General features: G+C 39.9%; 2 protein-coding genes across 8 annotated transcripts in view; both read right to left on the bottom strand.

Moving 5' to 3' along the window:
- mtmr3 (myotubularin related protein 3) overlaps positions 1–19163 on the bottom strand; it is a 36524-nt gene extending 17361 nt beyond the window's left edge. For all 4 annotated transcript variants that reach the window (XM_023341633.1, XM_023341634.1, XM_023341635.1 and 1 more), the window contains exons 1-11: positions 18977–19163; positions 16280–16355; positions 14280–14336; positions 12882–12971; positions 11192–11308; positions 6356–6438; positions 3655–3821; positions 3452–3548; positions 3073–3186; positions 1646–1836; positions 135–266 (exon numbers count right to left, since the gene is read on the bottom strand). In XM_023341633.1, the coding sequence (XP_023197401.1) occupies positions 135–266; positions 1646–1836; positions 3073–3186; positions 3452–3548; positions 3655–3821; positions 6356–6438; positions 11192–11308; positions 12882–12971; positions 14280–14282 (994 nt within the window). In that variant the 5' untranslated portion in view covers positions 14283–14336; positions 16280–16355; positions 18977–19163. The remainder of the gene's footprint in view (positions 1–134; positions 267–1645; positions 1837–3072; positions 3187–3451; positions 3549–3654; positions 3822–6355; positions 6439–11191; positions 11309–12881; positions 12972–14279; positions 14337–16279; positions 16356–18976) is intronic.
- Positions 19164–19444: 281 nt separating this feature from the next.
- cux2 (cut like homeobox 2) overlaps positions 19445–26863 on the bottom strand; it is a 131128-nt gene continuing 123709 nt past the window's right edge. For all 4 annotated transcript variants that reach the window (XM_023342649.1, XM_023342650.1, XM_023342651.1 and 1 more), the window contains exon 22: positions 19445–25212. In XM_023342649.1, coding sequence (XP_023198417.1) covers positions 24402–25212 — 811 coding nt within the window. In that variant the 3' untranslated portion in view covers positions 19445–24401. The remainder of the gene's footprint in view (positions 25213–26863) is intronic.

Here is a 26863-nt window from a genome sequence, read left to right as displayed (position 1 = left end):
GAAACAGTCAAAAACTAAACCCGTTTAATTTTAGCACAAAGAACAATCGCATTTGGAGCTAAGTGAGCTTCTGATTCTGCAGCATGCATTGACCTAAATCTGCTTGAAACCTTAAACCGAGACACAAAGCCTACCTGGGCACTCGCAGCCTCCCCCCTTGGCCCTGTTAGCCACCGCTGCCGCGTACGACCTAGCATCCAGGATCAGCAGCTTGTGGGGCTGGATGGCCAGAGTCTCCACCTCTGAACTATTGGTCATGGAGGATTCTGGGAAAAAAGGAGTTATTGTAGTTTTATTCAGATTTAATAGAAATATTTAGAATGTTACTAAAAAAAATTGCCATTCCAAAAATATGCTTGAATTGCCTTGCAAAGGAATTCAGAAACTTTGACATTTTTCCCAGTTGATTACATTTATAGCCACAAACTTTAATACGTTGTCTTAACATTTTATGTGGGAAAAAAACAACTAAGTGCGAAGGGAAAGAAAAATAATTAATCGCAATTCACTCATAAACTTTATTTATTCATTTGGATTTTTTTCTGAAAAATCAGGAATATTTATCCAAACCATTTTCACATTTAGAGACTGAAATGTTTTGCACCACTGTTCTTTAGTAAAATAAGAATTATTTGTAAAAGTAAAAAAATAAAATGAGAATTATTTCATAAAGCATCGTTAAAATTTCAAAGTCTTACCCTGTAACTCAATTAGATTTAGGTTTGGACTTTGAAGGGGCCATGCTAACACATGCATATGACTTGATTTAAACCATTCAATTCTCAGTGAGACATTCAAAGCTTAGGATATTGGTTTACTCGATTCAAATAAGAAAAACAGATTTATTATGAAGGAAAATTAAATGTTTTATAACTCATATCATCCAAGTAAATTCAAAGAGTCGTTGTGGATGATCCATTATGGTGATCTGAACTTCCTGTTTGGTCCTGAATCCATGAAGCCTCTTTTTCAGCTGCTCTGGGATTTGGGGTCAGAGTTCAGATATTATACGAGCTTTTAAGAAGCTTATCAGCCGCTCCCAGCTGTAAAAACAACACCTTGTTGCCACGGTTACATATCATAACAGCTGTCTGAAAGTAAAACATAAGACCAAAAATCCTTCCTACTGCCAGCATCCAAAACCAGCAACAAAAGCAACTCATTAAAGACATTTATGAACAATGACCCAACAACCTAATTATAGCATAATGTGGCTGACCTCCATGTGCAACCAAATGCAATTTCTTTTATTTTGTTGATACCATTGAAGGTCACACTTCACATGTCTTTACTTGCTAAACTTTTGAACGCTTTTGAAAAATTGTTTTTCTTGATGTAGCTTAAGAAAAACAATATTCCAATAAGTTTTATTTTGCTTTCTAAAAACAAAATGCAAAAATGTTGAGATGGTATGAATAGTTTTGCAAGGCTCTGTAATTAAACTACAGGATGCCTTTATGGACCTTCAAGCTAAAACGACAACACATTATTACTGCGATGTGCGTTTGAGTCAGCCAGCTGCTACAGACGAGCTCTAACAGGTAGGCTTGCACAAGTTCTGCTGATTGCAGGCCCGCTGTGGGGAATGTGTGTGTGTGACTGTGAGGATAACAGCAGCGCATCTCATCAGTAAAAACCCTCGTACCGAAATCAGTATCGGGCAGGTCTGAGCCGTTGGTGTAGCCGCCGTTGGTAAGATGTTTGCGGCCGCTGCTGTCCACGGCGCAGGCCTTGGCGATGGACTGCACCAGGTGCTCGTCGTCGGCATTCCTCCATCCCCACCAGCTGACTTCTGGCTGGCCGCAGCGGGCGATCACAGCGCCGGTGCTCTGGTGCCTGCATGGGGAGGGGGAAAAAAAAAGATAAGCCACAGATTACAGGGCTGAGCAAGGAATCTATGATTTTATCAAGAAAACTGTATTTACAGTAATGCTATGAACAGCCACACGGCAGTAAACAAAGTTAGAGTCGATATTCAGACACAGAGCAGCTTGGAGACAATGGCTGGGTGATAAAACAATGATATATATCGCCATAGAAACGTGATAATAACAATAGAAAGAAAAACAAATGGCCGATAGAATGTTGATAATGTTGCTGAACTCTGATTCAGAACCCCAAGGCACTCTGGGGGATGTAGGCAGAGGGAAGGCTTTGGCTGCTCGACCTCTCACAGCCAGCTAAGGAAAGTTGGTGGCATCAACTAAACTCACTCACTCAGGTTACCTAGCAACAACCTGCTTCATATGTGCAGGAGCAGATTCATGTTGCCCCCAGCAAAAACAAAAGAAAAAAAAATTTAACAGATTTGGGTCACTTCAGGCTGCAGAGTGAACGAAGCCATATTTCACAGTGAATTAACGGGAAAGTCAGTTGTGAGAGAGGAGGGGGACGTTTACCCCTGCACCACCAACGCACAGGGGTAAATGGATAGTTAACGCAAAAAGCTAATCAATAATCATCAATATCGACAAAGCCTGTCACAATAAGCCAAAAATTTATTTATTAACAATAAAATGCAACAGTTGTTAAAGAGACCCTACCCTTTAATATCATTGAAAAGCTGCCGTTGTGAGAGACGCTGCAAACATTTGATACCCAGGATAAAGTAGTTGGTTTGCACCACCTGACAATTTTGCTTACCTGCCCTGTCAAAGCTGAATGACCAAAAATTCATCTCAGTAACCAAAACTGCATTTCAAAACATAATAAATTATTGTTATTTTGGTTGCTTTATTTGTTTATTTTGGATTTTCTAAATGCTTTTCAGTTCCAGTGTTAAATGGTTTTAGGCACCAGCTGAACACTGGAGATCTGAAAAGGTGATGTCAGTGTTTTATGAGCAAAAATAGAGTCATCAGGCCATGGGGCAACAATAAACAGCCATAAAGACTTTATATTATTCTTAACCACCTAAAGAAGCTTTTTATTTCTGCCTCCTGGTTGCAGTCTGATATAGAACCAGAAGGATTTCATCAAACAACTCCATCAGCTCTTTCACAAAAACAGTTTATGTGCAGCAATGAATAAATTAAACAAATACGGTTCGAAGGAAGAAATAAACAGACTGACCTGTAAACCACGGCAGGAAACCTTTTCCAGGAACGGAAGGCGGCCACATTTTCCAGCTCCTTGTCAGTGATCCAGGCTGGCACCAGCAGCTGCTGAGGATAGCTGGGGCAAAGCCTGGCAGGAGGGAGGGCCACAGAGAACAGAGTCAAACTAGGGAGGTGGGGGCCCTGGAGGGCCCACGGCTCAACAACAGGCTCTGTCTACAGCCACATAATCCTGGTCTGGCTTCTTATCTACTGAGGGCTGCAGCACCAGCAGGGTATAATAACAGAGACCCACGGAAATGCGTTGTTGGTCAGAGAAAGCAAAAGGACAGGACTGTCTTGCGGACATCAACACAGCAGCAGAATCCTGAATGATAGTCTTTTTTTCTTTTTACCTGAACTTGCTGTTGATGTCCGATATCCTCCAGGCATTCTGAGTGTCGAAGCCCATCCTCTCCACCTCATTCTTGAACCACGAGGTCACATGTTCTCCTGCAAAAACAAAACGAGAAAAAAACCCGGCGATGCCCGATAAACGCCGGGCCGAAGGAAGTCTTCCTATGGGGTTTGGAAAGAGACGTAGAACGTGGCAGCGCACCTGGTCTGCACAGCTCGCCGTGCTGCTCCTTCTCCCCGGCGTACACCTCCATGCACCAAGCGTGGAAGGCGAAGGAGAACAGGTCCTCCAGGCGGGACGGCGGCCGGACGACAGAGTTTAAACGCTTCAGCCACTCCTGGCACTGCTCGAAGGTGGAGAACTGACACCTGGAAGTTCAACGGGACACCAGGTTGATTCCATGACGGGGTTTCTTCACGACTCAAATTTAAGACTACGAATGAATTGTAAGACTTGTTTTACAACAGAAAGGTGCAAAAGAAAATGTTATGTTTTATAATGTAGTAGTGACAAGCTTTATTGCACAGAACACAGGGGGTTGGCAACAGTAGTGAGTCAGTGGTGAAGACGAACGTTGTCCAGCCAACTGGCAAGAAATTCACACCTACCAATGATAAACACAAAAACTCTAGCTAGCTAGTTAGCCTCAACCGCTAACTGCCTCAAGTCACAGAACAGAAAGATGTCCGTGTCCAATTTAACAGAAAAATCTCAAAGAAAAATAAACTATCAAATATGACTTTAAAAAAATGTGCTTTGTAATTTAACGCCTTGATGTTAGCGCTCCTCTATCAACCCTTTAATGACGTTTTTATCAGAGTTGCACTGAGGAGCTCAACAGATGTGCAGTTCCAACAGGTGTTTGCTAATTGCTGCTGGCTAGTCTTTAGGTGCTGAGTAGGGGAGTCGCAGGATAGAGGTGCTCTGTGAGCAGGAGACTCAGAAACTGCGGATAAGAGGAGGAGCTTTGTCCTCCAAGGCGAGGCTAGGTGCACCCAGGCATTTTGCCGAGATGAATGGTTGCCATGGAGATTAAAACATTTCTCAAACATGCATGAAAGAATCAAAGCAACACTCCAGGTGTGTTTTTGATGAGGGAATAACATTATAACACAATGTAAAGCTTAAAAAAAGTTTCTTTTACATAATAATGCCCCATTAAGACTTTTAACACCCAACATATTTTGCCAACGTTAAATCTTAACCATGTTCCATGTTGTAAAATACTAATAACAATCCTGCTGCAATAAAGCTGGAAGGGGTAGAAGTGGTGGGGGTATTAAAGAAGGAATGTGGCCACACAACCTAGAGAGACTGCCAAGGGAAAAACATTTAACTGCCTCCCACGAACAGTTGAGGAACAGAGAATATAAAGAAAGGATACTATTTTTTTTTCTGCCATTAATTGGATTTCAGTTCAGAAAACTCATAAATCCAGGCTAAAGGCAATGGACTCCAACATGGAATTTGCTGGCAAAATTAAAGGAACAAAATGGACTACGCACCAAACCCTGCAGGTCTGCATGCTGGAGGTACAGAGTAATCACCGTTTCTGATATATTAAAGTTTCCAGATTTTTGCCCTATTCACATGTTGAACAAGGTCAAAGTTTCAACTGTATTTTCAAATCCACTCTGTTTCCCATTAAATGTGTACTCATCTGTAAGAAGGTCTAAGGGTTTTGTGGCTATCCGCAGTATAGATTTACTGCACAACCACTGATCCTGACTTTCTGTTGTCTTTATGAAAACGAAGCCAGCTGGACATCTTTAAGTTCTTTGACGTTTGTTCAAAGATCAGTCCGACTTACAGAGAAATCACTTTGTACAGTGAACTGTGAACCATCTCCTTCCCATTTTACTTTCATTTTCACTGGTATACAACTTTTACGCAACTGTTGTCTAAAATAACTGTTTGGGGAATCACGTGAAATTTAAAGACACCTCTGAGACGGAATAATTCTATAGCTAAAAAATCTGTCCATTTATTGAATTTTTAAAAAACGGGAAAAAAACCTAAACAGAGTGACGCCATGTTTATATGTTTCCATATACACATGGCCCCTAACGTTACTATCAGCTGAAAAAAAAACAGCTGGTGTCTGAGAAACAAACGCCAGTCATCTGTAGGGTCAAGCTAACCTCACAGTGTTTTTTTTTTTTTTTTTTACTTTTCCAATCTTTATAAAAGGCTCCAGATTCAAATTCCCTTGTGTCATTTGGGAACAATTTTTCAACCTGAACAAAATACACCAGTAACTAACAGATGTACAGCGTTCCTATACATTTTTCAACAGTTTCTTGACTAAAACTTTCAGGGTTGAGAACTATTGAAGACTATTTTAAGCTTAAAAACAAAATAATCACAAATGGATTTACAGAAGATACTCCTACAGTAATCAGGCTTTAATATGTGGAACTTGCAATGACAGGAAGAGGCGGGCAGATGGACTGATAAACTCTTATCATCCAACAACATTGACTATAAAGCTGCAGAACATGATCAGCGGCGCTTTAAGGAAGGAATTCATGAGTTTTAATTTGCTGCAGTAGACGCGCCAATTAGTTTCAAAGACAACTGCAAGAAGAAGTCCTATATTCAGATTTATGGATTCTTTATAAATCAATGAATATCTGATCCTCTCAAACCCAAAAGAAACATAGTAATGCTTTAGGATCATTGCTTTTTAACTGGATGACTAACTGCACTTATGCAGGAGAAACATATTTAGTTGGATTCTGAGATTTGAACTTCAATGAGGAAAGTTATGATCTGGTCCATATTCATTTCTTTATATTCAAAGGTGCTAAAAGAGCAGACAGAATTTCTTTCTCTTAAAAACAAAAACGAGAGAATGTCTCCTTTACGTATGTTCAACAGCAAAGGAGGAGTTGAGTTTTACCTGACGACCTTGCAGTCCTTACAGGTGACATGAAGCTGAAACATGTCGCGACACTCCACACACTCAATCAGCTGGAGGGGGACCTGTGAAGCCACAAACAGGAGGGGGAGAGCATTTCCTTTAAAATGAGAGGTTCATTTTCACACTACTTAAAGCTTTGACATATTTTGTCACATTACAACCACAGGCTTAAACAAGTGGCATGTGTTAGAAAAGTGAAAGCAAACATGGGACATGGTTGTCAAACTTTCTTACCGACAAAAGACCAAAAACTATTACATGCATTTGTATTCAACCCCCATTATTACAACCAGGCTTCACCAACTCAAACTTAAGACCAGTACTAAAGACATTTAAGACCTATTTCACAACAGAAATGTACAATAGAAAATTGTGCATTTATATATAAACAAACGGTACCACTTGTGAGATTATAGATATTGGATAGATAGATATTGTCAAGAAGACATTTATTACTGTTCCTTTGAAATCAAACCAGAAATCTGTGTCACGACTTGAAAATATGGATGTTCATCTGATCAGGTATTGTTTGAACCATTCTGCAAAGTACATCAAGAATGTGCACAGAGTTCCTGTCTCTGTGTGAAACATATTGGAAACGTCATGCATGGCATCGCCACAAAAGGCGGTTCCACAAAGTATTTGTCAAGAAGTGTGAGTTGGGTTAGGGCGTGGGTGGGTATGCAATTCTAAATGCACCTCACACTTCTCAATTAAAATCCCTGTAAAATATAGCTTGTGGTTGTAAAGTGACAAAATGTAAAAAAAGAAAATATAATAAATACGTTGAAGAGCTTGCTATAAAATCTGCTCTTATGGAGGAGACGAAATGTGAGACATTAGATACACAACACCCATTTGGCTCACCAGCAAAGAGTATTTAAGACGTGTACCAATCATGCTCATGCAGTCAGTGCAGGCCGTGTGGCGACAGCAGACTGAAAATCCCTTTAGCAAATTAGTCAGGATCACTACAGTAAACGTTCAGAGCCAAGAATTAACCACCAGCAGGGTGACGTTCACTTCAAATGCATGGCTACCAAACCAAATGATCATCCAGGGCCATGCAGACAATTATCAGTTTACACAAACCACTCTGTCACACTGCAGTTGTTAACAGCGTAACACACCACAGATCCCTGTGGGCTTTAAATATACTAAATCCTCCGAGGTGTGTGTGTGTGTGTGCGTGTGTGGCAGCACAAAATCATTATACACACGTAGGTCTGTCACAATATCAAAGTTTGCTGGATGAAAAATTGTCCCAGAAATTATTCCAATAAATGAGCATTATGTCATTTTGAGACAATTTTCAACTAATAATAATAACAATCCTGATGGTTTATTAGTGGAGGTATAACCACCCAAAGACAAAAAATAGATCATAATTTCTGAGGAATATTTAGCACTGGAACTGGAAAACAATTAAAAGATTCAAAATAAACAAACAAAACGACAATAATTATAATGGATTATAAAGCATCTGTAACCGAAACTGCATTTCAAAAAATAATCATCATTCAGCTTTGACAGGGAAAACAGGCAAGTTTGAGGCAGTGCAAACTCTCAAACTTGTTAGAGGATCTCTTTAAAACACTGTTGTCCAAATGAAAATGATCGCACTCATTTTAATGTATGGTGCGATTAATTCATTTATTGCTTATTGCAACTGACTTACACACACAAAGAGCTTGCTTATACGTCCTCCTCCTTGACACTGGTTTCAGTCGCCACATCAACTATAGGCAAATATAATTCAAAGTACAGAACTGTCACAAGCACGTAAGCCCAGATAAGACATGAAAAGAGCAGGAAGGCAGTTCTGCTACTTTATACTGAGCTTTGTTAATGAATTAGGAGCTTTTCATGGTGGTGTGGTGGGCTTTTAGAAAATGTGAGGCTGAAGCTTATGTTCTGACAGTCATGCATGACTGCCAGTCAGCTAATGTACAAGTCAGCTCTCATTACAAGAACACAAAGGCAGGTACAGTGTTGTTGATGGACGGGAGGCTGGCAACCTTCATCTTTTGTATGGACATCCAATCTTTTTCTTTTATCTAATTTACAGAAGCTACTTAAAACTAACATCTGGCATCAAGCATTGAAGCCTCCAGTCCCTGAGGCACCAGCTAGTTAGCAGGCAAGCACACAGTCAGCTCCACGGTTAAAATTCAACCACTCCACTCCATGCAGTTCTGCAGGATACTTACTGAAACCTCACAACAACAACTCTAGACCCCCACCACAAAAACAGAAAAAAAACAAAGAGAACAGTCATGTAAGAGGGGAATGTCCATTTGTTAGCACTTTTAGCGCGACCGCAGGACTGCCGTTACTGCATATTCCGGATGTTTCCACATCCTGCTGTCACTATTTAATTCCTGTGCTGCGATCTGCATCTCTAATCTGGCCGTCATCGAAATTCTTTGACTGCTTTTCAGCTGCTTCTCTCGCTCACCTTGCTCCAGAACTTCCCGCAGCTGTTTTCTGGGCCCTTACAGTGCTGTCATGTAACAGACTCAACCCAATATGTGTGAGGAGAACTCTGGTCGGTAACCAGAGGGTCAGTAAAGCTCAGACTCACCCCCAGTAACACGTGAAGGATGGACAGGCAGCAACAGGAAACACAAAGACTCCGTCATGCAGCATAATCATCAAAATATCCACATTTTCTTCATTATGAACCAATAGTCACATCTCTATTTTGCGCTCACATAATGCGTTCCAATTATTACCAACTTTAAATTATAACTCAGGGTTTTTTTTAAGAATGTTATGTTTAATCATTTTTAGCCGATTTAATATTTCAATAAAACAATTTATTGTTTAAGTGTATGTGTTGTCTGACTGCGGATAGACGGCCCTTCCAGCAAAAGGAGCTGATGCAGATGAACACTTTATACGGTTTTATGATGAGATCTTTTTCAAAAGGAAAATGTTCAGTGCAACTCAAAGTATTTTATTCTTTTACTACATGATTTTTACTTTGATTTTATATCGCTGATCAACAGACTTAAACTTAGCGAAAGCAGCAAGAATTTAAGAAGTTAGTTCACATTTTTCTTGCTGAGATTAGACTTTAAAAAAAAAAAAACATTTTCTAAACTAATAAAATAGAACATATTTGGCCATAAAAAGTTAGAAACCTGTACACATTTTTTCATTACGGAAAACCTCTGAGACCTGCAATGAAATATTCCTTTCTACATTGTTTCAGAAAATTGCTGCATATTTAAATCACAAAAAATAAAATCACAAAATCATTTAGCGTTTTTCATTAGACAAACATAAGTTTGGACACTGCTGTTCTAAATGGAGCCCAACATGTCTCAACAACACTGCTGTTATTTAACAGGCACGTCAACAAATGTGTCCTTAACTGATACAAAATGATGATAGTAAACACTACAAATCCCAATGGGGCCTATTTAAATTCATTGAGCATCACTTACTCAAGTAATATTGTGTAGTATAACATTTTGTACCGTAAGCAGAAGCCATTAAAGTAGTTAAACAAGCAGGGCATTGATCCAGGCCTTCCTTTGTGTGGCTGTGGAGTTCAGCACTAAGCCCATTCATAACGACCACACAGTAAAAACACAAAACAGTAGAGAAGAAAAAAGCTAGAGGGAAATATTCGGAATTCATTTGGTTATTGAGGAAGAATGGAATTGGCTAAAGTTAGCATTGCATCAGTATTAGCATTGTCTAAACAAAGCTCATGTTTTCTTAAGAAAAGAGGTTGAGTTTCGGTAAATATTTAATTTGGTATCAAAGCAATTTGGAAGAATTCCATGTAAGAGAGCAGTGAAAAAACACACTGATCAAATCATAATAGTCCATTTTTTTCTGGGAACCACACTAACTGTGTTTCCCTTAACCATAAAATTGCGCAGATTAAAACTACAAAAATAAATTTGCTGAATGAAAGTGCCCCAATTATATATATATATAAAAAAAAACCTCAAGTCTTTGCTAAAAAGTTTTGTGCTAGGATGAGGTGGATTTTTTGGCCACATCAAAATAAATGTATTTCACAAAACTGCGATGAAAACATTTTATCCGCATCACGAGTCACGTGATCAACAACCGAACGTTACTACTGGCGGAAATGACGAAGGAGAAGACGACAGGAAGCATGACGGAGGATCATGTTTTTTATTTTTATTTTATTTCTTATGTAACTAACAAACTCATTTACATAAGAAATTTAATTGTATTTCTACTCTAATGGAAAAAATCTCATTTGCGAAATTGCGCACATTTGTAATGGAAACGTAGCTGCTCTAGAAGCTTGGAATTATGAAACATAAACAAATGCAACTTTAATTATTTATCTTTTTTTTTAGCTTCCCGTCATAATAAACTGTAAACTTCATGATTTATACTAAGATGAAAGCGAAGACATTTCCAATTTAAACTACTTGTGCTGTGTGTAATGAAACCAACCCGGTCTGCCTCCTTTATAGAGTAAAAAGGTTGAGAGAGACAAATAGAGGGCCTGACTGTTGTGCATCCCCTCTGGAGCAGCTGCAACCATAGCAACAGCAAGTCCAGAGAGGATGGGGGGAGTGGGGAGAAACAGAGGCTGTAGAGGAGCTGTGCGGCACTGCTGCCGTTGGAGATCAAGTCTGAATGGCCTGGCTCAACAGGCCGGCTCTGTTCATTCACAAAACAATGTCACACACTTTCACACAGCCTCCAACACACACAATGCACTTCGTTCTGGAGTTATTTCCAGTCGTCGGGCGACCGATGTTCTCTAATCAGATTTGCAACTTTAACGCTCGTTGGAAACTTTTCGGACACACTTACGTTGACAACGGACTCCTTGAACTTTATGTGCAGGCGATAGTTGGACATTGCGATGATGGCGTCCTCTGCTCGCCCGACATACTCTGTGAACTCGCCGTGCAGCTCGGGAAAGGGCACCTAGCAACAGCAGGAGAGGGAGAGAGAAAAAACATCTGACATGAACTGTAAAGCCACACAGACCAGATCAGCAAAAATGATAACGCAAAAGAAACCTGCAGAGTCACCAAATGTGTTTATATAACTTGATGACAATTTTAGCCTCTGGTAGGGATTTTAAAACAGAATTATAAAGAAATATCTGTTCTGTAATAAAACAGGCACCACTTTCAGAAATGAGCTTCCTTTTCAGACGTGTTATATAACAGCAGCTCATCAATTCGTCACAGTCTGTCATTTCCACAAGGCCAACATAAAGTTAGTGCTCCTCTGTTTCACTGAGTAATGCTTAGGAAACCATGGTGCAAATACAATCTCTCAAAACCAACATCTCACCTGCTGCCGTATCACTTCTGATCACTTTCCTCTTATTGATTTCCAGCTAAGATCATGATAATTATTCACATGAAGACATTTGAAAAGTATCAGTGTGAACTGCCCTACGTTTGCAATAAAATTAGGGCACAGACCTTGATGGTTAATTAATTAATTACAGTGATCTTAATGCAGTAAAATGTTTTAATACAATTAGATTTTTTTTAATTATTATTATTTTTTTTTTTTACATACTGAAGTTCCGGCCAGAACCGTTGTAGTGAAGCATTTGTGATAAATGCAGATGCACCAGCAACGTCCGCAAACAACAACAATGGACGAGAAACCCATTTCTATCGGCCAGGCAGCAAAAGGGGGCTTTAATTGAAAATGTGGCTAATTTCATGAATTGCGATTAATTCATTATAGACCCTGAAATTAACCCAATTAAAAATTTTAAATCGAGTCCCAACATCAAATAACATATTACTTCTCCAAGTGATGTTTCTATTGCTTCATGAAAGGATCCATTCCACCTGATAGACCGCTAAAACTCCACTCCAGGTTTTCCTGGTTGCCTACAACAACTCGTGCTCCAACCATAAACAACAAAGTGAATTTCTAGTGTAGTTTTGCTGAAAACTGAAAAACATCAGTCCCATTAACAACTGACAATGCCTAGCTTAAAATGTTGTCGCTTATGACAAAAAGTGAGAGAGCAAGACTTTCTGAACAGAAAGCAAAAAGCCTGAACAGAACGCAGCCAACTGGATCTCTTTTTTTTTTTACTTTTTGAGCTCTCACACAGAGACTTTAAAATTTGACTTGTTAATCATTTTGTTGATTACAATATTTGTTATATTTACAGCAACCGCTCACTGCAGAACAATGTCGCCTCTGCTTCTAAAATACACAATTAAACGAGATGAAAATGGTTTTTTTCTCCTGCATTGCGGCTTGTAAAGGAAAACGGATTTGAAAATCAATTGCGAAAGTAAAAGAGAGAGAAAAAAAGAAAACGTAGATCCAAAATCCAGCCCGGACTGTTGTTGCTAAATCCCAAAGATGTTTATTCTCCTTTCATTGCTTTATTTTACGCTTAAACTGAGGGTGCGCTTTTAATAACTCACTATGGCAGTTATGTAATTAGCGGAAATCAACAGTGAGGTTGAACCGTTTTACGGCGTAAGATGACCAGCGAGGACACGGCGTGGCTCACCTGCATGTTTTCCTCCTCCAGCACTGGGGACTTCTTGGGGAAGATCTGATTGGCCTGGATGCACTCCAGGCTCTGCTGCCCCTCCTCCTCCTGCACAGACAGCAAAGCACGTTTATCTGCAAACTAACCAGCGTTTCAAAACCACAGCTTTCTTTCACTGTCATATTTCTCCTTAGTTTGAATTTTAATTTGGAACATGTGACAGGAGATGGTTAGCTGAGTATTTCCTTCGTGTTGCTTATCTCCTGTCCAGCACGCACGCGCACACACACACACACACACACACACACACACACACACACACACACACACAGCCTTATTTCAGCTTTCTCTCCCAGCTTGGTCGCAGAAAGCATCAAGGCTGGCTTTCAGATGATTCGTAAATGGTCAGCATGTCACAACGACCGTCTTCCTCTTTCCACCACAGTGTATTACGCAAGCGGGAGGATTTTAAAACAACAAACCATGATAGATAGAATCAACAAAAGCAACAGAACTCCCAAAATTAAAATTAAATTAAAGAGGCTGTATTTTATGGCACTATGAACAATTATGTTAGTATCAGTAGCTGCAAAAAATGCCATATAGATCAAACATGACTTAGAAGAAATTTTACTTCATAATTTAACGCCTTCAAATTGGGCCTCTGTCTCTTTAAAAACTTATTTCTTTTTGAAACTCCGCCTTCAGGAAGTCATCACAACATGGCTCCTCTATTAACCCTGGCTAGGTCCATCCAGTGTTTTGCAAGCTGAATGGTTGCCACGGGAGATTAAAGAAGTTCTCAAACGTGCATGAATGAATCAAAACAACACTCCAGGTATGTTTCTGATGAGGAAATAACACTATAGCATGATGCAAAGCTCAACTTTACATAATACTGACCCTTTAAACAAATCCATATTTTCATTTCAGAAGGGAAGGAAGAATTTAAAGTTTTTTTGGGGAAAAAAAAAGATTGTGGTGAAAGCAAAGACATTAACGATAAACAGCAGTAGAACTTCCTGTGAGATGCTGAGTCAGCATAAGCAGAGAGTTGTTCACCAAGTGCCAATGCTGTAGCATGAAGCTAAATCCAGCCAAAAGGACAGCACTTTACTATGCTACTATAATTACAGAAAAACAAAACAGAAGCAGCTCAAACAGGAAATGCACATCCAGTCAGCTGCCCACATCACAAAGTAATGATAACACATTTGTGCAGTGGAAACTGAAAGTTGTCCTCAGAAGACCTTTGACACATACGGAGCTGACGCAACCGTCTGCCTCCTGATTATTAGGGCTGACTGAAAGCGATAATCAATGGATCGCTCCCATTCTGCAGATTGCTTGCAGGACAAGGGACACGACTAACAACTATTAGCATTCATCGCAGTAAACAAAGTGAGGATGCTTTACCATGGCCCCTGCCAAGGAGTGTGGGTCTCCCAAGGAGGAACTCCGGCTCGGTTATGTCTGCTCAACACAGAAACACAGAGAGATACTTATAAACAGCATCAGGTTGTACAGGCAATCATTTTTAATTCGACTTATTCTGAGGTTTTTGGGGGTTTAAATCAGCAACTCTAGCTGCCTCGCACGTAAAAGTGTTGCATTTACCCATCAGTCCACCATCATAACAAGGCCTGTCTGAATTGAAAAACAAATTCAATAATTTGCTACAGATTTCTCTGTTATTGCTTCATGAGGTGGTTGCTGGTTATTGGTCTCCGGGTGCCGCGGAGGCCAAACTGTTACCGCATTTTCATTTTCCCACACTGACTCCAATCAGAGACCGCCGTTTGAGCAACATCCATCATCTCTGTTTAATCTGACGTGTCCACTGGTGAACATCAGCTTAGAAACACTAAGGTCACTGGACAAAAGTTATCTTAGCCGCGGATCAGCAGACTGGAAACTCAATCATTCGATCCGTTTCCCCCTCGGTGAACACGCCGTACCTGAGCGTTACTTGGTCATGAAAACATTCTTCATTCAGAAGATGAAGTACTGTAGACGGAAAAGTAGCTTTTTATTAGTACCAAATGAATTTAGAGGAAGAATGAGTAGTAAAGCCATTTAAATTTAGCATAAATCTGGAAGATCAAACAGCAACGTCGCTCCTTTTTATCCTTTTGAAGATTCAGTTTCTGTCTGTAATGGATCTTGGTGATTTGGAAATGTCGCCGCTCCTTTTGGAAATCTTACAGGTAAAATATTTGTATAAAATGCTGAAGATGGATTCAATGTTAAAATAACAGTGAAATCCTCTTTTACAGAAGCAATTCTCTAATACACACAGTGTGACATCACCTCTACTCCAAGAAACAAAATAAAATCACAAACAACAAAAAATATTTTCAAATAGTGATTTCTAGCTCGATCATCCTTTTTCTGAGTTGTACGATGCAGGACTAGGGAGAGGGCACAGGAATCTTTATTTAATTACATCAATATAGTCATAATGTTAGCAGAATAAAGATGCAATTTTACAAGAAAGTCTTAAAAGTTACAAGGAAAAGGTTGCTTTAAAGAGCTAAAATCTTTGATAGTTATTGAGATCTGACATGACCGACTTCTTTTATTGAAATAGAACCACGCAAACTGAGTTTCACAATAGCTTCAGAGTCCTGCTGCTGGTAGTTTGATGCTGATATGTTGAAAAATGCAGTACTGCCTTATCTGTAAACGACATACCAAAGTATAACGTCACAAAATGCTCAACATTCCTACTTTAAAGTTTTTATTATTTTCCGTGTTGGCGTTCTCATAAAACAATGACTTCATTCTGCTACTACTACGACTCTATTCTGGTAAGATTAATGCTTCATTCTCATATAATTTCGACTTTATTGTCTTGTCATGCAACTTTATTCTCATATTACTATGACTGTTTTCTTGTAATATGACAAATTTACTTTCATAATTGAAAAATAATGCCTCTCATATTCCGAAGTCATAGAAGCGGTAAAACATGTTTGTCAAACAAGATGGCCGCCCTGGGCGTGCTGACATCACTCAGAACTACAGAACTTTAAGAAGTGCATTGGTAAAAAAAAAAAAAAAAACAGGAGAAGAAAAGAGAAAAAAAGTGTTTTATCAACAAATGTAATCTTCAAAATCCCCAAAAATTCAATTAGTAAATATAAATTGATTTATTACCTGGCTCCAACTCCAAATATAAATTATTAATCCCATATAAAAACAGAAAGGCTAGACTAGTAATGTTTTGGGTGGCATCAATCATAGTTTTGAAGGAAGAACTCAATCAGATTAAATTTGTATCAGCAGTTCAAAGTTTTGTAAAAAAAAAAAAAAAAAAAAAAAAAAGCGAGAGAAAAATCAATAATTAGCATGAAATCTCGGGTCAGTTTGAAGACGACAAACAAAAATGTCAATCATTACAGATTAAAACTTACTGCAGAAGGTTGGCACGGATCAGTCTCCAGTCCTGGTTAATCTGTTCGGAAATTCTGACAAGGAAGACGTGGAAATCTGTGGAAATGAACAGAAACTGTGAGAAAATGTTTTTTTTTTACTTCTTAAATATCCTTATACTTACACAAACAGAAGATTTCTTTCCAAACTACAGGAGCCATTTTGATTCCCTGGCAAACATAGATGTAGTGGTGGTCACAGTGGCATGCATGTGAGCTTTGAGATACCAATTAAACTCAGATGTGGATTGGAGAAAAAAAAAAAAAAAGATGCCTGCTGGTGCCTAAGGCACCAAGTCCACGTCTGGCCAGCTTTGAGTCTTGATCACATAAAAACTAAATTTACACACAACTTGTTTTAAAGCCTTCCTATTAAAAATCAATCAAACTGACGTCAGATGTAGTTTATCAACTACAGAATAGCAAAGCATGGACGGTTTTAATTTGGTTAGTTTCTGGTGAATTCATATTTAAATCAAGACTAAAGCTTCCCACTCGCATGTGGTTCTGGTGACATCACCCAAGGCATAGGGCAAGTCCATTTGTAATCTTTTGACCTAGCTCCCCCCTACCACCTCTGGTGAAAACGATCAGCTGGTATGACAGGCATATGGGTAAACTTATGTATCGTATGTAAACACGACTCAAATCAAAACAGTACTGACAAATCGAGTACACACAGAAACCAATCAGATGGAAAACAACTCAGCAGAACCAAATCTTGTGTCTTGTAGATCGTTCCACAGAAAGCACACGGATAATTTGCTTTTGCTTTTTTCATTTAGTAAAATCATGCAGCAGAAATCCAAACTTGATTAGCCAGCTGTGGACTCCTTGTCAGAGAATTTGTTAGAGGGAAAACATGCACCATTGTTAGCAACGTTGAGCTAATTCAGCTATCGGTAGGTTTGTCACAATAACTAGTTTTGCTGGACAATAAATTGTCCCAGAATTTACTGCAATAAACGAAGACATTGTTTGTTTTAAATCATTTTCAAGTGATAGAATCGTAATGGAATAATAATGCAAGAACACATTTTCCAAGATCAATAAACTTTATAGTCTAACAAATATTTAATGCCGGAACCGGAAGACATTTTAAATACACAAAATACATAACCAAAACATTAAAGAAAAGAATTACGAAGTCTTTGTAAACAAAATTGTTCCTAAAAAAGGGGTTTGTTCGCAGCAAAGCACCAGACTGAAGACCTCTGTTATTCAGTTTTTGGTAGAAAGTGAGAGAGAAAAGAGAAAAACAATAAATCATGTAAATGGAAATTATTGAGCTTGAATTTATCATGCATTTAATTAATTCATTATGAAAGACATGCTGGAGATTAAAATAAACCGACAAATAGCATGCCAAACATATAACCTTAACTAAGTAAACTGTATTATTTTATAGTCAGGGTGGCACAAGTTATATTAATAAAGAACAAGAAAACAAATTTAAACATAATTACAAATCTAATTGCTATGTACCGTAATGTTCTTTTACATTGCTAAAGTGTGTTTATATAGATGTAGCATTTTTTTTAAAAAGAGACCAAACATCTTGCTTCTAAACAGGCAACCTGTTAGGGATATCTCAGCAAACCGCCCAACAAATAGCTGAAAAGGTCAGCTCTTACTGCAGAGACTGAAATCTGATCTAAGAGGGTCAGTGAATGGACAGCTCAGGAGCACAACACACCTACTCATAAACATTTAAGATGCCCAGGCAAGGGGAGGGCAAAAAGAGAGAAACATGGGAGAAAAAAAATAGTCGAAATGGTAACAGATGAGCCCCATAAACAAGGCCTCGTCTCCAAGAAGCAGGCAAATGAGGTCATTACTCCATTGCTTTTACTGCTGGTGCTACCTGATAAAGCATATCTGACCGAGGCACGGCTCTGTTTACAGCGGAAGGCTTATGATCAGAGCCCGGCTGGCTTCAGTCAGACTCACACACGGAAGGATAAGCTCCGTTAGAGCCTTGGCGTTACTCCTGTCCCGTGACAGGAGCCGCAGCATCTCTCCGCCTCCTCCTCGGTTTTAGCTGGTTGAGAAAGTCCAAACTGACAACCGGCCATTAACGGCTGGTCAGCGGTAAAAAAAAAAAAAAAAAAGCTTCGACCGAACAGACTAAATATAAAAAAAGAAAAAACGCTATTGCACTCTTTGCTTTGTATGAAATGAGCTACAATAAAACCACAGTCGTTATTTTAATTTTTGAGCTTCAAAACATACATTTGACTACAGAGGAAATATTTACTGACACGCAGGTAGCAGTTAACTCCACTTTTCAATGTCAACGTACTGAAGTGGCGACGGAGAAAACTGTAAAATGATGACTGACTGGTCTTCGCTCTCTTTGGGCAAGCTAACTAACGTTAACATCAACAATTAGCCAGCTAGCGTCAGGCAATTCCAGCTAAATAGCAACGTACACTAGAGCCTAGTCCTAAGAGGACGTTTAAGGAATACCACTAGCTCTAATGGTGCAATGCGCTGTTATGTTGCATTGTCCGAGCGCTGGTTAAACCACAGAACAGCCAGTAAGTTCACTTGCTAGCCTGTAGCTGCGGGAGCTAGCCGCTCAGAGCGAGTGTTTTTGTTATGAGATGGAGGGCGGACCCCGGGACGGAGGCCTCTGTCAAAACACACCGCGGACGAGACTACAGCCGCTTGACTCACCAGTCAAAGGAGTGTTGAGAAGTCCGCGGCCGAGGATTTATCCGAAGCCAATGGAATAACTGAAGAGCAAAGCAATCTCCAGCAAATACGCATTCGTCATATCCAAGCCAAAGCCCCGCTTTCAATACGTCCCCTTCCAGCGCCGAGCCTCCGTCGCCATCGCCGCGAAATCTCCAGCCCGACAGCATACGTGCCGGCGACGTCATTACGTGAGAGAGCAGACGCGAGGGGGCGTGGCTCAGAAACACCACGCGGTACAATAATGTAAACACTGTCCATACTGCCAAATTACCGCAAAAATACTAAGTGGTGGTGAAGCATACATTTCACGGTCTAGTTAATAAAACAACGTCACATCTTGAAACACAATTTTATGGAGTTCTATAGGCAAAAATATCTATCTATGCATCCTTTTTATGAGGAAAATAAATACACAACACAGCAGGTCTTAAACAAAAATGTATTGACTGATGGCTTACATATGCAATTTATTTTCCAAGAAAATTGGCATACCATTGACCATTCTTTAACATTTGATAGATTGACATGTGAGGCCTTACAGTTCATTTCAAACATTTTTGGAGCCTTCCTTACAGGCAACCTTTAAACTAATTTTCTTTGGGACAAACCCTCAGTGCCAGAGTTGTAGCCACTTTTTTTAAATATATATATATTTCTTCCGATCGTCTAAATTTTTGCTTGCCAGCTACTTTCTTTTTAGTGACTAATGTCAATTATAAAGTAAAACTACTGAGTTTAAAGTTCATAATTAAAAACAAAGCTAGGCTTTTCTTTCTGAACTGGGTGACAAACAGCCCCACACACAAGAAATTCCTCTGCAAGGAAAAATGCACGAAACATATGATATGGCACAAAATAACCTTAATTTAAATATGAACCAAGAATTTTTGAGTTCCTGCTTTCGACAGATTTGTAATGATTCTGCAAGTCATATAAATCAGCTGCACCATGCATGGACATTGCTAATGTAAAAAGGACCTTAAGTTCGGATTCACCGTTCCTGTGTAAGAAGAATAACACAAAAAAACCCAGTCTATATCCCCTTGTCATGTGACCAGAATTAATTGCATGCAAAAACAATTAGATGATGTTTACATGAGAAGATCACGGTCAGGGTAAATACATTTCTTTTCACGTGACCATGTTAATATGAAAAACAATGACATTTTCTCCATAAGAAAATCTAATCAAATCTAATCAGAGTATATTATGCACAGAGGATGGTTGCTGGAAAAGCGGCACAAAAGCTTTTCCGACTCCGAGAGGAAAACAAAACCGTGTCGTTGGAGAGCAAGTCCGCTGATCTTAGAAAAAGCAACCCAACAAGCCTCCTTCTGGTGCTTCCGGTCTGCGCTGTGCTTTGACGCACATCCGCGCGGTGAATTACAAAAACTGCGTCGGTCCTCCGAGCAAACCGAGACTTCATAGGAGACAGCTCAAACTCCAGCGACCGTACAAGATCCACATCATCATTTATTGAAGAGCACAACAGAGTCATTCTCTACACACCACATGTTTATCATGATCACCATCACCGATGAGAGCAACCGTTTCAGTAAAGCTTTAAAAAGCAAGACTACCCTGAGAGAAGGTCTAAAACGTGGGCAAGCTTGCCAGACAAGAACTGGCTCGACAGAGTTTGGTTTATTAAAATCTGTACACTATATCTCAATATATTCAGCACATTTTGTCCCGAGGATGTAGGATTACTTTTATGTTTTTTTTTCTTTTTAATAATTGTGTAATATATATAGCTCTACATAATACAATCCGAGTCCTCTGAACTATGTAGACATGTGCAAGTGTTTACTACCAAATCCAACAATACAGTAAAGGCAAGACTTTTGAGGACGCTAAGTAAGGATGACGCTCATATTGGAAAAAAAGTTCTCGGAGTTCCCACAATTATCAAAAACCTAAGTGCTGCAAGTAGTTCGTACAGGAGGTATTGGATATGTAGGTAAGTGTTCAGAGTATAAAATAGAGGCAAAATACATAAAGAACATCCTGCAAGCATGACAAAGAAACGGCTACAGACACAATACACGAGTGGTCAAAGATAATATGCGGGGGGTTTTGCTCTTTAATATACCTTACTTACAGACTGAAGGGTTTTAGGATGATGACAAGCATCGTGCTTTCTGATATACCGAGCTTTAGTCGGTGCACATCTCATCTCAGCAGTGTTACGTTGACCACGTTGCATCGCGCGCGGCAGCTGTTCCATTAAAGTGTCATTTATTCTCACGACTGGGAGAGACCCGACTGAGTTCAGAAGTTACCCGTTAGGAGCATCTGTACACATACGAAGGAGAACGTTCCCACGCACCCTGCTTCCTGCTGGTTCTCAGTGGAGGGAACGCTCACCTGAGCCACTAAACAGAGGCTCACTTCGCCCCGTCACCATTTTATACCTTGGAAGTTTTGGTCGTCGCATACTCAGCATCCCCCCCCCCCAACAAAACAGAGTTAGCAATTTGTTCATTTTTGTTAATTAATAACAGTGGGTGAATAAATAATACCTACTAGCAGGAGCTAGTTTAGATTGAAAAGGAGGCTTAATTTGTCGTATTTTGTAAAGAAATAAACCAAAATGGGAATCGGAAACCCAAATATGTGAAAAATAAAAATTGTGAAATGAAGTTTTCTGAAAACAATATAAATACGTTTAGAAATCCGGCAGATTTAGATTCCATTTTCATCTTTTAATTTCAACATCGTGTTTCTTCTACGTGAAACGTGTCACGTGTTCAGAGTGGCCCCACTTGAATCCAACAGCGCATGTGTCGAACTCAAGGTCCGCGGGCCACATCTGGCACCAAGAGAAGCTTTCATGTGGCCTTCTAGACTACAAATAAAACCTTTGAATAGGACATTATTTCAAATAGAATATTATTTCATAAGTCAAATCCCTGTTGTTTTTTTTGTATATTTTGCCAAATTCCACAAAGGTGGAAAATATGTTCAATATTTAACTTTAAGAGGATTGCATCAATTGTTAAGACAGCTATTTATTAATATTTTAACAGTTTGTAATTGGGTAATTTTATCAACACAATCCAGTGTTCTTGATCTTGATGTGGCCTAAAATGAAAATGAGCTCGACACGCCTGAGAATCTGGAAGGAGCAGAAGATTAGGGTGATGGTAAGGAGGCCTTCCAACCTCTTCATTCATAAATATACTTTATACTTCGAGACATCGGCCAGGATGAGATTTTAATTTTATAAGCTAGAGCAATAAAATAACATGGCTGAGCTATAATAAAACATATTATGTAAAAGTTTTTATTTAGAAAAATTTACAACTGCACTTTTAAAACTGCATTAATACAAATGAGACATGGCGCTCTTTTAGTTTCTATGCCACAACTGTCTATATGCAACTTGAAATATGTTTTCTGTAGGTATGAGAACAAAATAGGGGCTTTAACTAGGCCAGCTGACTGGCAGTGTGCAGCAACACCTGGGAGACAGGCAGCCCTGCTTCGTACCGTCAGAGGAATACTGTTATCACATCGTCTGGCATCTTCTGGACCAGACTTTAGAAAGAGCTTAAAGGGGCAGTAGCCCACGGCACCAATTTTGGGGGGCGCCAAATATTTATTTTTTTAAATGTTTTGCATTCAACAAATTCCTCATAACCCATATGAGTTATGCGAACTCATATGGGTTCACATAACTCCTGAACCCATATGAGGTCAACGGCATTAATATTTAGGATTTCTTTTATAAATACAAACCAATCTCAAGTATTTGAAAATTATAACATTAATTCTGTTTTTGTTATTTTTTTAGGACAACATGAAACTACAGCAGAAATCTGCATTGCTGACCGCAGTACAAGACCGTGTAACGCGCAGCCTGGAACGCGGTAATCTTCCACACAAGAGAGGCTTTTAGGTCAAAATAGGAAAGCCGATAAATCTGCATCATGTAATATTAACGATGTAATATTAGATTAATGCATTACCGCGTTAATGTTGACAGGCCTAAATGTAATTTTCATTAGTAAAATATCTTTATTATTGGGTATCAAAACTGGCTCTAGCCCAGAGGCTCAATCCTTGTAAGTCTGGCATTGGGTGTCTTGGTTTTGAAATCAACGTGTTTTTCTTAAACTTCAGTATACATAGATATCTAGTTAGCACTTTGTGCCTATTAACTACAAAGATAAATAAACATATGCGATGGTTTAAGTGAATGGGTGCAATCCTGAGGTACAAATTAGTGGAGGGGCAAAGTGTCCCGTAGCCGAAGGCAGAGCGCTCCTCCTCTGCTGAGTCAAATCTGTCGTTTCTGTTCATGAAATGCGTGATCGTAGCGTGATGTGTGTGAACCTAATCTGAGGTAAACCAAGCTCCGTGTGTCTTGGCCTGTTTACGGTCTGAGAACCAGTGCCTAAGAGGGTCGAAGAGGTAAGTCTGAAAGAAACTGTGTAAACCCGGCTCAAGTGAAGCGCAGCTTTCACTTTTAACCAAAAGGTACAAGGGCCCGAAACTGTAAACCTCAAGTATTCTTAAAAAAAAGAAGAAAAAAAAAGAAAATGAAGAGAGAAAAATAAAATAAAACATTTATATTCCTTTGTTTAACTTTTTTTTCCTTTTTTGCAGGCTTTTCAACTATTTGTTGTGTAACCTCTTTTTTTTTTGTTCGTTTTCGCTCAAGTATAATCACAGGTGACTAACTACAGAGGATAACAGGGTCAGGTGAGTACCATGCTACATCAGATTTAGAGAAGGCTATTGCAGACAATTCTACAACATGTACAACCACATTTTATACGTGTGAGTTACAAAGATTTCAAAACATATCACCAAGAAACTAAGTACATACAAGGTGTTGTATATTTAGAGTCTTAAAGGACTATCCCTCAGTCAGTAATTGGAATTCACGTTACTTGACTTAAACTGTCCAGTCTGACAGACAAAATTTGAAAAACTGCTATTCAAAAAGTAGCAAATTTGGTCAGTGTCTTTTTTTTTTTTCAAATAGTCATAGTGCTTTTAATGGCTTAAGACAGAGGTCTTTTTTTTTAATCTCACCCAGTGGCAATCTTCAGAACTTCAGTGTACATTAAATGACACCATAGCTGCAAAAGTCTTCATGTCGAGTCCAATAAGTTAAAACAACAGCTAGCGCTGTCACATACATTTCAAAGTAGTATGCATTATCAAAAGAAAAAAATAAACAAACAAAACAAATACATTTTTATAAATTTTTTTTAACTCTTAAATTATTGTAGGAAGTTCAGCTTCGTGTTCTCCTCTGCATTCCTGTTTCCAGTCCAAGACGACACTGCCTCAAGGAGCCAAGCTCCGTTCAGGTCCGGAAGCTTCCATCCAACCTTTCTTCCTCGTTGTGTGCAGCAGCAGTCTTTCTGGATGAGACACGTCAAAGCAGGCCCTAAAACTCCCACTCCAGTGTTTCTTCTCGATTGGCTGCCCTCTCCAGCCTGTGGATGATGTTATTGAGGTTGGCCATTTTCTCGTTGCGTCTCTGAGTGCTTCTGTTGAGTTTGGGGCTTTGGAATGGAGGAAGCGGGTTAGCGTCCATGCCGTGGTTGGCGCTTGTCGCCTGGTTGGGCAACGAGGGCGATATGGGCGCGGAGGAGGAGGGCACGGGGGAGACGGACATCATGAGGCCGGGTGACGACGCGGCGGACGGCGAGTTCAGCGAGACCTCCAGGCTGCTGCGGCACGGCTCCGATGTAGCCTTGAAGCTGACCGGGTCAATGGGCGACTCCCCGGATTCTTCTCCATCGTACCTGGACTTGTTGGCTCGCTGCAGGCCGTCCGCGGACGCTGCGCCGAGGTGGAGTCCCTGAATCTGGTTGCATGCGCCCTCCTCCTGCGTCGGGCTCTGGCCAGCCGGGTGGGGCTCGCGGCAGCCTGAGGCAGAGTCTTCGTGCTCGGTTTTCAAAGGGGACAACGGCATGGTGGCGGGAAAACACTGCACTCCGACTTCTTTCTGTGACCCTTCCCTTCCGCCCATGCTGTCCTCTTCCCTGTAAGTTGCCTCCTGTTTAACGTGAGGCAGTGCGTCGGTAGTGCTAAGAGGAAGGCCGGGGTGGGTTTGTCCTGAGGGCAGCAGCAGTCTCTTGTCCTCGCCATCGGAGTTGGGGCTCCGTATTACTGAGGGGGAGTAGCTGTTGGGCTCGGCGTCTGTGTCATTATCTGGAAGACCGCCCATCAGCACTTCACGCCTCATCCTGGACCTGCATGTAAACATTTTATTTAGAAAAAGTCTCTAAAAGCACAGACAGAAATAGTGCCTTGCAAAAATGTCCGTACTCCCAAAACCAAGCAGTTTTTATCTGTATATTGCTAAATTACATCAATGTGAAAAGATGTTCAATTTTGTTAACTTTAAGAAGCACTCATTGAATGAAGAGGAAGTTATTTAGTCATATTTCAACAGTGAGGTGGTTTCTCAATACGCTCTACCATAACCGGCCCTTTGGGGACATTCATCATCTTGATACAGCTCAAAATGACTTCGACAACACTGGTCAGTGAGAACAGTATTTTTTTCAAAAATAAAAAACTCAAAGTGCACTGTTCCAAATTATTATGCACAGGAGATTTTCTAAACATTTTATGGAGCACATTTTGTGCAGCATTAAATGGTCACATGTACTAAAATCAAAAGCTATTTCAATCAAAAACATCATAACAGGCCAAGTTACATGTTAACATAGGACCTTCTTTGATATCACAGCACAATTCTTGATCCATTGAACTTGTGAGTTTGTGGAAAGTTTCTGCTTGAATTTCTCTGCAGGATGTCAGAAAACCTTCCCAGAGCTGCTGTTCTGATATGAACTGCATTCCACCCTCAAATCTTCTGCTTGAGGAAACTCCAAAGGTTCTCAATAGGGTTGAGGTCAGAGGTCAGAGGATGGTGACCACACCATTACTTTCTGCCTTTTTATGCCCATAGCAGCCAATGACACAGTGGTATTCCTTGCAGCATTCATTGTCATGATGAAGATGATTTTGCTACTGAAGGTTCGGCTCTTCTTTTTGAACCATGAAAAAAAGTGATCAGTCAGAAAGTCCATCTACTTTGCTGAGGTCATTTTCACACCTTCAGGGACTCTGAAGGGCCCGACCAATGATTCTCTCCTTATGATTTCAGCCCAAAGCATGACTCCACCACCTCCTTGCTGATGGCCATCCACCACCACCTGGATGGTCCATCTGGACCATCCAGGGTTCCACAGCAGTCATCAGTGAACAAGTCTGTTTGAAAATGAATCTTCATGTACACCTGGGCCCACTGAGACCGTTTCTGCTTGTGAGCTCTGGTTAGGGGCCCAATAGTAGGTTGATGCACCACAAGCCTCTGGAGGATCCTCCACCTTGAGGTTCCAGAGGCTCCAGCAGCTTCAAATAACTGTTTGCTGCTTTGTAAGGGCATTTTAACAGCTGCTCTCTTAATCCGATGAATTTGTCTAACAGAAACCTTCCTCATTCTGTCTTTATCTGTACAAACCCATCTTTGTTCTGAATCAGCCGCAAATCTCTTCACAGTACGATATCGCTTCAGTTTTCATTAAATATCTAATGTTTTCATACATTGTCATACAGCACTACACTATCTGATGATTTTTATCAGCAGAGATCCTTTCTCTTTCCCATATTGCTTAAAACCTGTGGCCTGCTTAATAATGTGGAACATCCTTCTTAAGTAGATTTCCTTTAATTGAGCTCACCAGACAAACTAATCAACCAGCTCTCTGAAATTAATTATAGTGATTCAAAGAGCCCTGACACACAATACCATCTATAAATTTAATAGCACAACAAAAAATGTAATCTTTATGACACTTAAATCCAATTTGCACAATAATTTGGAAGATGGTG

This window comes from Xiphophorus maculatus, chromosome 11 (assembly GCF_002775205.1).
Source record: "Xiphophorus maculatus strain JP 163 A chromosome 11, X_maculatus-5.0-male, whole genome shotgun sequence".
Lineage (NCBI taxonomy): Eukaryota > Metazoa > Chordata > Actinopteri > Cyprinodontiformes > Poeciliidae > Xiphophorus > Xiphophorus maculatus.
Note: the sequence above shows the minus strand (reverse complement) of the source record. Positions and strands in the feature narration are given on the sequence as shown.